The sequence below is a fragment of the Poecilia mexicana genome, unplaced genomic scaffold, assembly GCF_051168715.1.
Source record: "Poecilia mexicana isolate PSO_F unplaced genomic scaffold, ASM5116871v1 scaffold_22, whole genome shotgun sequence".
NCBI classification, from domain to species: domain Eukaryota; kingdom Metazoa; phylum Chordata; class Actinopteri; order Cyprinodontiformes; family Poeciliidae; genus Poecilia; species Poecilia mexicana.
This window is the reverse complement of record NW_028263391.1, coordinates 21,763,498-21,777,789: the sequence shown is the minus strand read 5'-3', so window position 1 is coordinate 21,777,789 and position 14,292 is coordinate 21,763,498. Positions and strand designations below refer to the sequence as shown.

The 14,292-nt window shown below is 38.6% G+C and overlaps 1 protein-coding gene across 1 annotated transcript in view; it reads left to right on the top strand.

The window, feature by feature from the left end:
* The window catches only part of ltk (leukocyte receptor tyrosine kinase), a 71,314-nt gene extending 58,704 nt beyond the window's left edge, over positions 1-12,610 (top strand). The window contains exons 21-30 of the mRNA XM_088002853.1: positions 4,238-4,424; positions 5,937-6,027; positions 6,281-6,345; positions 7,639-7,768; positions 7,838-7,935; positions 9,101-9,193; positions 9,390-9,491; positions 10,441-10,575; positions 10,897-10,987; positions 11,582-12,610. Coding sequence (XP_087858979.1) covers positions 4,238-4,424; positions 5,937-6,027; positions 6,281-6,345; positions 7,639-7,768; positions 7,838-7,935; positions 9,101-9,193; positions 9,390-9,491; positions 10,441-10,575; positions 10,897-10,987; positions 11,582-12,562 — 1,973 coding nt within the window. The 3' untranslated portion in view covers positions 12,563-12,610. The remainder of the gene's footprint in view (positions 1-4,237; positions 4,425-5,936; positions 6,028-6,280; positions 6,346-7,638; positions 7,769-7,837; positions 7,936-9,100; positions 9,194-9,389; positions 9,492-10,440; positions 10,576-10,896; positions 10,988-11,581) is intronic.
* Positions 12,611-14,292: the final 1,682 nt, after the last annotated feature.

Sequence of the window (14,292 nt, the reverse complement as noted above, 5' to 3'; positions counted from 1 at the left end):
TCAGACTCTACTAACCACTGGAAGGGCTGAGAAACTTTGAAAATAACCCTTTCAGCGGCCAGAAGATTAAAGGAGCGGAAAGCATTTGCTCTGAGTTAAAGGTTGCCAACAGTCTGAACCTTTTTATTACAGCATGTCAGTCTGCTGATGCTCTCTTTTATGTCGACTCAATGTAAATACAATCCAAAGAGAACGGAGGAGTAAACGGCAGATTAAAGGGTGGTGATTAGAAACCAAAGTCTTATTTAGTGCCTGTAGTTTAGCGATTGTTCTGATGAAAGCATGACATGCTATAAATGTCTTTAGAGCAGAAAGCTTTGACATTTAACTGCAAACCACTTCCTGGTTACGTACAACCTGAAAATAAACAGCAGCAAATGTCATCCCCCACGATTCAGTGGAGAAAATAATCATGATTATCAGAACGTAAAGATTAAAACCAAAGAGTCATGGCTGACCTCTCACTTGTTTTGGGACAAGGAGAACGAAACTGAAACCTGCAAATGCCATACAGAACAGCACTAATTGCACATTGTGATGTAGGATTTAGAAGAGGGAGTGCCAGAATATTTAAAATATATATTTTTATGTTGGAGGTTATATCCGGTCCAGTTAGGCAGTAGAATGTATTCAAAAATTGCATAAAATTGTGTTTTTCATAACATAAATCTGCAAATATTTTCCTGTATTTTGAACTTTTTCAGATTACAACCAGAAATTTGATTTTGGGGGGGATTTTATGTGACTAAGCCAACAAATGGAAGTGCATGAAGTCCAAAAAATATGAGATGCATCCATATCCAGCATCATGCACTGCAAAAACACAAAATATTACAAAATAATTCTGCTTAGCACACTAAGACGAAACTAACTCAGAAGTTACATTGAATTTCCTTTTACATCTGTTCTTCTTGTACTTTTCTGTCCTGCAGTAAAATAAGATCTATCCTGTTGTAGCTAAATTTTCTGTTTTTCTTTATTTTAAATCATAAAAATCTGAAAAGGTGATATATCTTTAAAAATAACACAGTTTGGATAGTAGATACATTTTAAGAGCTGTGAGTTGTCTTTTTTTTTTCCTAAGTTTTGACCTTTGCGGCTCTAAACGAGTTTTATTTGGCCGACCTGGAAGTAAAAATGATTATTTAGAGTGTAGAAGTTGAACACTCCTGTTCTAACAGGACAACAACCCGAAACATGCATCAGGATATGTCCTAGTCAAACCCCAGAAATAAAAAGTTTATAGACATTCTCCATCCAATCTGAGCTTTTCCAAAGAAAAATGAGAAAATCATGTGGATGAAAAAGCAAAACCTGTCAAAACTGAAGCAAAAGGTGGTTCTTAAATATTGAAATGCATGACATGCTTCCCAGGTTTTTATTTATAAAAGACTGTTTTTCTTTCACCTTATAATTATACATTACTTTGTGTGGATCTATCACACAAAATCCATTGAAAATATGATTATTTTTACAGCTGGATTGTAGCAAAATGTGCCAAAGCTCAAAGGACCTGAATACATTTGCATATCACTGTGAATATTCATCATGACACGGACCTGAAGACTCTGAACTGATTTCATAAGCCGCTACACAGTAGAAACCTTTATTAAGTGCAGATTCAGCTGTGCACAGAACTGCATGTGCAGTAAAATAGGACAGTGAAGGATTATTGGGAAAATAAGACCAACTTTCTGACAGCTGCAACATGAAACTGGGAAGGCAGAGCCTGAAGTTTGACTCGTCTGATTCTCAGAGGAGTAATTTTCAGGTTGCATGAAAAGCAGGTTCTCTACTAACAACCTGGGTGAATTTTAAGCAGCTCTGCTGGGGAAACGTCTTTCTGTCTGTTTTACTTAAACTTACAGCCTACACTGTAAAAACACAAAGTATTTCTGATCTAGTTTCTAGAATACTTCAGTGCACTTAAAATAAAGGAAAACTAACTTACAAGTAACTTTTCAGCAAGATATTTAAGCTTAGTTTACGTCAGCAATTCCTTAAAATTAATTTAAAAAGTACTTGTTATAAGTGAAATAATCTGTCAATGAAACTATATATTTTTCCCATATAATAAGTTAAAATGTCTTGTTCTGCTAGCAGATTATTTTCGCATATAACTGTAATTTTTAATAGGAATTATTACCTTAAAGAAGTTCCTACATCTTATTAAAGTTGCTTGTAGCCCAACATTGTACTCAAGTAAGAGTAGCTCTACTTCAAGATTTTAAGATTTTGTATTTTTGCAGTGTTCACATAAGATCTTATAAGTTACATTTAAATCAAATAAAGACAACAGATTAAATACTGCATGTACGTCGCAAAGCAAAACAGTGAGATTTAATCCAGATAATATATATTTTTAGTGGAGTTTAACATAACAACTTGCAGATGTTAAAGGATTAAAATTGGCTTGAGGGGCAAAGCACATCACATTTTTCTGTTTTTATTTTGCAAAAAAAAGAAAAAAACATAATGCACAACAAAATTTTCTGTAAAATACACAGAAGTTTGCGTTTGTAACACGGCAAACTAAGAATTACCAGAGCAAGGTCTTTTTTAAAATTAGTCCAATCAGTTTAGAAAAATCATGTTATGAATAAAAAGAAACTCATCCTTCATTTTGCTCAGTTAAAACTGGAACAATTGGAAATTAAAATAAAAAATGGGTTGAAGAAAGAGGTGTTTGAGAGAAAACTGAGTGTCTGAGTGATGTTTTTAACCAGCTGCATTGTGGGTAAATCTGCGCGCCTGTAAGTAAATAAAGCAGAGAATAAATGACAGATATTTCTTTAAAGTTTTGAGCCGTTTTGTGAATCAGTGGCTGTAAAAGCAGCATGAAATCCTCACGTTCCCTTCAGCCTAATGGTGTCTCTCCACCTGAGCTCTCCCCCATGCAGGGAGGTAGTCTGTGCCCTGGGTGCTCCTCCTCCTCCTCATCCTCCTCCTCCTCCTCCTCCTCTTCCTCCCGTCCTGCCTTTTCCTCCTCATTTCACCTCCTGCCCGTCCTTACCTCCACCCTCCTCCCGAGTCCCCAGCATCTGCACCGGGCGATGGCTCGACGGCTCCTCCTTCCCCGCACGCCACTCCCCCTCCCTGGCAGACTACCCACCTGCATCGGGGACGTGGGCTGCCCCTCCACGGCGGGTGAGTCCAACCTCACAGGGACAAGGGCGACTAGGAGCGCTAACCGAGGAGAAACCATCCCACATCAGCAGCTCTAATGCTCCCTACACTGCAAAAACACAAAATATCAACAAAATATTTGGTTTATTCTAGCAGAAATATCTAAACCACGTGTCAAACTCGAGGCCTGTGGGCCAAATCTGGCCTGCCGTTGCTTTATATGGCCCTCTAAACACAAAGTGTACTTAAATTTTAGTTTTTATCTGTTTACTGTGAAGCTATATCAATCAGTCCCTCCAGTTTCTTGTGAATTATCGTAGAAAGTCACACAAAATCACCAAATCCCTGCACTTTTTGGCGCTAATACATCATTGGGAATTTATTGCAGATTTTTCTCAAAAATTGTCAAAAACATTACTTGTACTAAACAGCTGCCTCAGCCTCATACTCAGATTATAGTCCATGATCTACACAGTAGATGATAAAAAGTCACATTTACCATCATAAATAAGCGCAAATATTGCAAATATTTCCAAATTAGTCCCACAACACTTTGATTTTTATTACAAAAAATCACAAAAACAATCACGAAATCCTGGAGGGACTGAAAAGATGTTCAATAATAATATTTAATTTTCAGAAATCATTTATATTTTATCAGTTTGTGGACAGGTTTTATCAATACATTCTGGCACCACCGGCCCTTTAAGAGCATTCATGATCTTGATTTGGCCCAAAACGGAAATTAGTTTTTTTTGACACTCCTGAACTAATCTAACTTAAAAAGCTCCTATGTCTTGCTGAAAAGTTACTTGTAAGTTAGTTTTGCTTTTATTTCAAGTGTAAATAAGACATTTGCACTAAAATCTGAACAACAAAGCCTGGCAGCATTTTGTGTTTTTGCAGTGTACTTGATGTTAAATTGGCTTGATGCCCTGCTGTGACTCTACGACGTGGCTTGGTCTCTCCTTGCGTTAACACTCCTACCCGGGCAGATCAGAGGCTGCCTCTGCAGCTCTGGGCTCCCTGAGAAAGTCCAGGTTTGGACTTTTCTAAAAGCTCAGAAGTAAAAGCAACACCGTTTATCGTCTGGTTCTGCTTCTGTCTGCAGTGTGGTACCGCAGGAAGAACGACCTGCACGCAGTACGACGGCGTCTGCAGAGCCCAGAGTACAAGCTGAGCAAGATCCGCTCCTCCACCATCATGACCGACTACAACCCCAACTACTGCTTTGCAGGCAAGGCCGCGTCGCTCAGCGACCTGAAGGAGGTTCCACGCAAGAACATCACCCTGCTCAGGTTCTGATCCACACACAGACGTTTAGGCGACAGGTGCTCAAGTGGGAAATTTGACTGTTACTTCTGGACAACTGACTTAATGTCACTGCAAAATATATATATATATATATATATATATATATATATATATATATATATATATATATATATATATATATATATATATATATATATATATATATATATATATATATATATATTCTCCTTCACTGGCTGCTTAGTAATAATAATATATACTCTTAGAAAGCAGTGATGTACAGATTAAGACCCTTTATCGGGGTTTATAATACGAGTGTATTATAAGCCTGGCGGCCCGCCAGGATGAGCGTTGCTTGTTTGTTTTTTTTAAAGAAAATAATAATGAAAAAAAAAATCTTAATTTTTTTTTTCTTAATCAAGCCAGACTGCAAACTTCTCTGTTGCTCTGAGCGTTTCACTGGCGGAGCATATTTATTCCTAAATTATAGGTTTATAGCAGATACTTTATACTTTATGCACTTAAAGCCGGCAGAGCGGACCAATCACAGCCGAAGCCTCTGAATTTAAATGTTAAACAATTTAAATTCTTTGTTGAAACCATGTAAAATCAAATTTAGCAGCATTGATAATCTCAACAAACAAATGCTGCATTCATGTATCTGTGGTTTGTGTTAAAATATTATTTATGGGGCCCTGAGGCCCTGGTGGAGCTGCTGATTTAATCTGGATTAAAGAGAAGTGCACATAACTGACATTAATTTTAACTGTATTTTTTTTTTTTTATTTGTTGTTTTTAAGATTCTATAGTGGATTAAATAGCGTTTCACAGGAGATATTTTACCGTAACATCTAATTACCCAGTGATATTTTTACATAACATCTTTTAATATAAAAACATGGTGGATCACTAATGGATCGCCTTGGTACCACCGGGCTTAGCAAGTTTTCTGGGTGAAACCCTGAATAATTGTAACAGTAACACAGAAGAAAGGAAGGAAAAACTCATATTTGTGATAATTTCCTTCTTCACTGTACAATGTTAGTAACGTAGCTGCAGCTTATTTGGATTTAAAGTTACAAGATACCATAAAACAGCATAAAATAGGCAGAATTGAGCAGATTAAAATCTCATTGTCTAAGAATAATTTTGTGCAAAAACTTGTACTGAACAGGTCTTGTACAGACTGTAGACCCGTCATAATCTGGTCAGGTTACCTTTAAAAAAACAGACTTTTCAAATAAAACAGATGAGAACAATTAACTTAAACCTAGAGATATAAATGTACCACATAATAAATACTAAGGGCTTCGGGGACATGAGAACCAAAGGGGAAAAAGCCAAATTTAAAATTAATACAGATTGAAGGTAAAACTGTTGGCAAAATTACAAAAATGTGGGGCACACACACATTGTAAAAAAAAATCAAAATAGGCCTTTCTTTTTCCTCCAGAGGAAATAAGGCAGGTACTCTGGTACCACCTGTCTATTTTTAGTTTCAGTTTCTTCTAAAAGTTTTTGTCTTGTTTTCTCAGGGCTCTCGGCCACGGCGCCTTCGGTGAAGTCTACGAGGGACAAATTCTGGGATTGAGCGCCGATGGCAGCCCCATGCAGGTGGCAATAAAGGTCAGCTCAAACCGAAGGATAAACCTTTCATAAAACCACATGGACCTGCTCCATAAAAAAAACAAGGTTTTAGGAAGAATTGTGTTAAAAAAAATCCCAGTTGTGCACCAACTGAGTGAATATTTGTCAAGATATCCACTCAGGTCCACAGCAGTGGGAGGTTGGTCTCTGCCAGCCTTTCTGCTGATTAGGTTCTGTTTTCCGGACTCCTTTGACAATAGCGATAATGCTGCTCTGATTCTGTCGGCTGCAGACGCTTCCAGAGATCTGCTCCGAGCAGGACGAAATGGACTTCCTGATGGAGGCTCTGATTATGAGGTGAGCCCAGCAGAACGGTACCCACACTGCGCCGCTGCCTCTTAATGCTCCTTTTTACAGTGCACAGATTCTGTCTTATTAATATTATGACCAGAAATCATCAACTAACTATGATTCTAATACAAAGTGTAGACGGCCTTGTAAAATATAATCACGACAATGATAGATCGCTGATTTAATCTGACCAATAGCTAGCATCATTTTATTAAATTCAGCTAAATGAAATAATGTGGAAGCATCTTTCTGTTTTATTAAGGGAATCTGTTCTTTTCCGACTCGTTGACATTATTTACTTTTCCAGAGTTACAGATTTTATTTTAATTAAGACAAAACCTTACAAATTGAAATATTATTGCAGTGAAAATGTTTTTGCGTTTTCTTGAATATGTAAAACAAAAGTTTGACGTTATACTGTAATTTTTGTACATGTTGGGGAAAAAAAACTATTTCATAGTAAGTATAACCAGATCTATCCAATGACTTTTACTCAAATTAACAAAAGTCTTCTTTTAATTACTTTAATAGACTTCGACTAAGCACAGGAAGTGTTTTCTGTGACAGCATGTAAGGGCCATTGTAGATTGAAAACAGGAAGAGATATCCACCAAAAAATCTTAGAAAATTTGAGTTTAATCTCAGAAATTTTCAAGAAAAAAAGTGGAAATTTCTGAGCTCCAAAAGTCAAACATTCATGAGAAAGAAACTCAGATTTTTTTTATTTTTGAACCTTTCCACATTTCCACGTTATTTCTAGAAAAATTCTGAGATTAATCTCAAAATTTAGGTAGTTTTTTGGCAAAAACCCCTCATAAACGGCCCTCATAGTTTTCAAATGAAAAGTGACCATTATGACCGAAAAAAATTCTGGGAAAATTTTCTCAGAATTCTTATTTAAATTTTTGAATTTTGACTTTAATCTCCTGAGATCAGACATCAGAATTCTTTTTTTATTGTTATTATATTTTAGTGGCACTAATGCTCTTCCGTACTTTTGAACACCTTTGGTCCGCAGGTCCAAACTCCTGGGAAACGGACCGGAGCCGCTTGAATGTGGTGATTTATTCTGATCTCACCACAAGTTAGCTCAGTGTGCTCATCCACATATATTATATTTTCCCCTTTACAGATTTTAAAAAGTTGTAAAGGTTACATGTTAAACACATTTTTCATCTTAGTCTCATTTTTTAAACATCAGAAATGTATATTTTACAGCAAAATCATTTATATCATCCTTAAAAAAGCCTCTTCCCGCACTTTCCTCTTCTCAACCAAACGCCTTTTTTCTCCTCTCAGTAAGTTCAGCCACCTGAACATCGTGCGCTGCGTCGGCGTCAGTCTAAACATCCTGCCTCGCTTCATTCTGCTGGAGCTGATGACCGGCGGAGACATGAAAAGCTTCCTGAGGCAGAACAGGCCGCGAGTGGTACAGCAGCTCTGCATGGTTTGTATCTTTACGTTTGGCCCCTGCTGATCGGAGCTGTGCCGTTTCCAGGGCCAGACCTTTTCTCTCACCATGCGGGATCTGCTGCAGATGGCCAGAGACATCGCCTGCGGCTGTCGGTACCTGGAGGAGAACCAGTTCATCCACAGGTCCAGACTCATGATCAGTCAGAGTGAAAACTCAAACCAATAAAATTATCATGTTCTATCATAATTTGATAAAACAGATGAGGAAGGTTGCAGAGGAGTAATGAGTCTTGTCAGAAGTTTTTATCTAAATATCTGATTAATTTTTAGATTCATCTAAATCGTTCTTTGTATAAGCAATTTTACAAAAAAAAGTAGTTTTTGTTTAGTTTTTAGTGTTTGAAATAAGACAAAACTAACTTAAAAGTAACATTTCAGCAAGAAAAATGAGCCGGTTTTAAGTCGATAATTCCTCAATATTGATTAAAAATTATTACTTCCATTGGCAGATTATTTCACTTTTAACAAAATGTTTTATAAGTGAAATAATCTACCAATGAAAGTTGTTTTTTTCTCTCTCTGAAGTTAAACCAAACTTTTCTTGTTTGAGGTCAGTCAGAAAATTATATAAAATTAATGAGAACATTTTTCATTTTTTAGTGAGAATTTTTATTTGTGACTTTCCATAAATTCAAAGGTTTGCATAAATTTGGTCAGAACCATTTAGAACCGTTTTAAACTGCATGACTTGGGTCAAATCCATCAAACATTTCTCTTTTTATTGTAATTTATGAAAAAATGTTATGACCCACAAAACTTTAAAGATGATTTGCAACATAATTGCTTTGCTACATTATATTTTTCATTAAAATGCCTTTGATTTTGGATTTTTAAGGGTAAAAGCAAAATGCTACTTGAAATGCCAGAAATATTAAGTGGCTATTGTGTTTAAAACTGTTTTATGTAATTATTTGGAGATTACATGTCAAATATAAGTTTTGTTGGTTCAAGTCAGTCAAATCTGTTCCTAACTTTAGTGGTCATCTTGAGATTTACCAAAACCAAGCAAAACGTTATCAGAACCTGTCAAAATAAGAGTTCTTAATAAAGACTTGGCTTTTAAATTGAAGCTAAGTGTTAGCCTGCTTAATCTATCCCAGAAACTAGTCTGTCTGAGTTTTAGAAGGAAGGAAATCTGTGTTCAGGAATTAATTAATCCTAATTTCTTGATCTTAAAAAGTAAAGTACACAAACACTCATTTTCCAGCAAGGAAACTGTTCAAATTAATCATTAAATGCAAGTAATCTAGAGTTAGTGTTAAACTTCTGACTGCACTTGTTTTTTCAGAGACATCGCTGCCAGGAATTGCCTGCTTACCTGCGCCGGACCAGACAGAGTGGCTAAGATCGGAGACTTCGGCATGGCCCGAGACATTTACAGGTTTGGACCTGCAGGATCCACTCTGATTATGCAGCAAAGCACCATCATGTATCTCCTGGGAGCAAGAATTAGTCTGATGGGGGCCTTGTTGGAATAATTTGAAACTAAATCTAATTTTCCCACAATTGGGCCAAACGTGGAGTTCATGACCTTGTGCTTCAAAATTATGCTAAACAGAGAAATCTGTTTTTCTCAGGGCGAGTTACTACAGGAAAGGCGGCCGAGCCATGCTGCCAGTCAAATGGATGCCACCAGAGGCCTTCATGGAGGGAATCTTCACCTGCAAGACCGACACCTGGTAGGCAGGAATCCACTGAGCAACACAGCTTTATGTCAGTTTGATTAGGTTACCAAAGCTGAAAACTAAGTACGTGAATTATTTTAAACCATGTTGCAATTATGTTTTGGATAATTCTCTTATATTTATTATCCAAAGTTTGCAAACATGTATTATTGATCTAACAGGATTATTTAAATAAATTTAATTCCTTAAAGCTGCAGTATGTTTTTTTTTATTATTTAAGTGTCACTGTGTCGTGACAAAATGAAACAGATAATCTGTGAAAAGATCAAGCTCTTCCACTTCCTTGCAAAAACAACCAATCAGAGCCAGGAGGAGGGTCTTAGCGCTGTCAATCAACCTTGTGAACGCACTGCTAAATGTACTAACAACGGAGAAACAACTTACCAGTCCAGAAAAACAGTTTGTCTGCCATGCTAACTAAGATTAGCATTCATGGTAGGCTCTGCTAACAGGAAGAAGCTGTAGCAGAAAGCAGAGAGGAAGTGGGTATGGGACGGGGAGCGGCATGTAAACAAGCATGATTGACAGTGATAAGACCCTCCTCCTGACTCTGATTGGTTGATTTTAGTTCGCAGAGGAGCTTTTTTTGTTTACCATGCTGTCAGACACAGTAAAGGTTTTAACAAATGTGTAAAAAGAAGTAGTTTTATAAAATTATTTAAAGTTACACACTGCAGTTTTAAGCTTTGAAAATTATTTTTATTTGCCATCATGAGTGCTGGCTGTACTTCTAAGTTTAGAAAGTGGCTTAGATTCATTGGTAATGATTCTCATTATGTTGTTTCCTGATTGAACCTTTTATTCTGGCATAAGAAGTGACGATTTTTATAAGCTACTCAAACTTACTTCTGATTTCTTTAACGTCTAAATGAGGAGTGAAGCTGGAAAAGTTTCTGAAATCAAAACAATCCTCCCGCTTGACGATCTGTGTCTCCCCCTGCAGGTCATTCGGAGTACTGCTCTGGGAAATCCTGTCTCTGGGCTACATGCCTTACCCCTGTAAAACCAACCAGGAGGTTCTGGAGTTTGTCACCAGCGGAGGCAGAATGGATCCACCAAAGGGCTGTCCAGGCCCTGTGTGAGTTTAACATCCTTCCACATGATTATTAAATATCTTGGTTACAATTTTAGTTCAGTTTTCCTCTGAAAAAGCCTCAAGTTCAACAACGTTTGACGGTTTTTGTTTTAATTCAACCTTAGTTCATAAAAAATGTCAAATTTTGTTTGGTTTGGATGGATTGAAATTCTTAAATGTGAAAACAGAAGAAACATTTTACTTTTTAACAGCACTGCATATTCTGAAGATCTCGGTATCAGGAAACAGAAGTTTAGAATCATAAAATGATAAGAATGAAACATTTTGAGTTTAGTTGATCAGTTGGCGTCTTTTGTTTTTTAGCTACCGGCTGATGACCCAGTGTTGGCAGCACTGTCCGGACCACCGGCCCAATTTCGCCACAATCCTGGAGAGAATTAACTACTGCACTCAGGTACATCTCTTCTTCTAAGCACATCGCTTGTTAGTTTCTTTTCATTTGTCTGATCTGAGGTCATAGGGCAAAGCCACTCAGACTAGCTAGAGTGATGTAGCTGACATATATCACTCTATCTAGCTCAGTACATAGCTAGCTAGATGGCTATTTAGCTATGCAGCTGTCTGTCTAGTCAGCTAGCCAGAGTGACGTAGATGAAGTGGGCAGGAACCTTTCTCCAACTATCACTGTTGGTTCCAGTAGAGCAGGGGTGCCCAAGTCCAGTCCTCGAGAGCTACCATCCTGCAAGTTTTAGAAGTATCCTTACTCCAATAGACCGGGATCAGCTCTACAGAGGCCTAATAACGAGCCATTCATTTGATTCAGGTGTGTTGAAGCAGGGATGCATCTGAAAGTTGCAGGATGGTAGCTCTCGAGGACTGGACTTGGGCATCCCTGCAGTAGAGCATGCATAAATATGCATTTGAAGATCTGCTTCATCTATCAAATTAGCGAGCTATCTGGCTAGCTAGACTCATTATTAGATAGATAGATAGATGGATGGATAGTTAGATGAAATAATTATATCTGCATGTGTAATTTTTCACTCAGGACCCTGATGTGGTAAATACCCCTCTGCCTGTTGAATATGGCCCCAACACAGAGGATGATGGCGGAACGGTGATGCGTCCCACTGCCCCCAACTCCACCAGTCTCACTCCTTTACTGGTGTCCCGCCCTGTTTGCAAGGACTCACCCTCCCAGCTTGGTTTCTCCCCCAAGGGCTTCAGTCCCCCAGTCCCTCCACCGCAGCCCACCAAACCTCGCCTTCTGCTACAGAGAACCCAACCGGTCCACCAGGAAGTGACGTCCTGCTGTGAAATGCTGGAGCCGTCCTGGGCTGAGACCGTTCCTGCTCCTGGTTTGTCATCCGTAGCAAACTCTCTGCATCCGGAACCTCCTCATCACCGGCCCTGCTCCAGAAACAGCTCCTCCTCGGGGAGCCAGAGGCTGAAAAACAAGACCAAGAACCTCTGGAACCCAACATACGGCTCCTGGGTCCTCGAAAGCTTCCGGGCAAAGAAGACACTGGCTCACACTCGGTCCATGCCGCTCTCTTGCAACTCGACTGAGGAGAACAACAAAGTTGTTTGCGACGGAACCAGCAGCACCTACCTCAGCCCAGCTTGTCAGGTCCAAGCTGCCCCAACCGCGTCCGCCCACAAGGCCTTGACAGGAGGCAGCTCCAAAGCCGGGGTGGACCTGGCTAAACTTCACAGCTTCCCCTGCGGGAACGTCAACTTTGCCTATGATGAGCAGAGCTACGAGGCGGAGAGCCTGCCGCTGGTGAAGCCCAAAGCCTCAGAAGCCATCACATGCAGCATCGGCCCGCCGAGCGTCTCAGCGGGAACCAGCCTGGGTCTGGCACTGGGATTCAGCACCGCCTCAGCCTGTATGCCCAAACTTCTGCTGAAACGCCATGCCAGCTACGGACACGAGGACGTCAGAAGGCACGCCAAAGCAGAGAAGCTCAGCCGCGACCGGGACTCTGGCTTTTCTCTGTCCGAGGACCTGAGCGTCGCTCACATCTAGAAGTCAGCATGTGGCAACAGAGACTTTGAATCTGATCAAATCCATCAGCTGGACGATGAGCTCTGCAAAGATCAAACGAATGCAGCTCCTGATATGCTGGAAAACCCAATGAAATGCTGACATTCACACAAACACGTCACTGTACCTTAAAGGTGACCTATTATGCTTCCTTGAACAGGCTAGGATTGGTCTATGGCCTATACAAAACCTGTTCATTATATTTATTGCACCAAATCAGTCTTAGATTCTAAGAATGATATGAAAATGGCTGCAAACAGATGCACAATTACACAACCGTACATCTTTGAAAAGCAGAAGTGGAGCTTCCTGCACAACCAACAAGAATGCGGCAAGCGGTTTCTGGACGGTAAGTCAACGACAAAACACTTCTTGTCTTTTCCAGCAGCCATTATACAACCCATACAGTTGCTAGGTAACAGCTCAGTGCCTGTCGATTGTGACTCGACATTCGGGAGGTTTTTGAAACAACTCACTTCCCAGATACCAAAAAATAACAACTTTTTTTTTTTTTAAATGGCTCTGTGTTTTTTTTTAAGTGCTTAGAAGCAAACAAAAGTGTAAAAACATGAAAAAAATAAAGTTAGCATAATAGGTCACCTTTCATACAGAGTCCGATGTGTGCTTAGCGCCCCGTCCTGGGCTTCTGGTGCAGAGGTAGCCAAACACTGATGCTGAGATATTTTCACTGCTACCTAGTTATCTTTTTATCCTGCTGTAGTTCCATGAATGCTTTGACAGAAGTGTGTTCATATTAATATATGTTTAACCTCAAGCAAAGGAGTTTGTAACGATTTGTTTTGGGAAATACTGACATCTAGTGGCCAAAAAGGAGATTGCTGCAATCTAGCCCCAACTTTGATTGATTTTAATCTGAACAGAAATAAAAATATTCAAATACAAAAAAGTAGCAGTATCATGAAAAGAAAAATATTTTTTTATTTTATTTTGATTTTTTACCAAATAGATTCTAGTAAAAATGAAACTTTGCTTTCTTTTTTTCTATTCCTTCATTTTGCTACCTTAAAGTACTTAGTGAGGAGAAAATAATTTATTTTTTATGTTTAATTTTAATTAACATGAACACAAACTTAATTTCTTCTTCTTTTTTTTACGTTATATAAATTACAAGCTTCCCTCTCACCTCCTTTCGCTTGCATAATGTGAACTTTTAATGACTGCAATCACATTTTTCACTCTTTCCCTGATTTTTTTCTAATTTTTTGATCCACTAATGTTTCAGATGATGTTATAATCAAAAAGAATAAGGTTTATGAAAGTAACTCTACTTAGATCTGCACCTGGCTTTATATTTCGGTGCTTTTCCTCCTGTTGAAACCTTTTTTCACCTCCAGTCAGAAGTTTACATCCACTTGTTGTCATCAGGGATGTCCAGCTAATTCTGAGCTTTTAATTTCTGACATGACATGAAACTGTGATTATTTTAAAAAAGAAAAAAAGTTAAAGTTGATATTTAAAAGCTTAGTACACCCTGAAAATGGTCAACCATGGTAGTGGTAGTATTATTCTGTGGGACTGTGCCACTGCCGGTTTTACTGGTGCCTTGAGAGAATGACAAGTCAACATTATAAATACTCAAACAATTTAAAAATAACGAATTTATTCAGCCATTAATGAAATGAGCTCCTCCTTCTTGGCTCACTGTTTACTTCTCTGATTTACAAATGAATCACTGGACTTTGACTAGGACT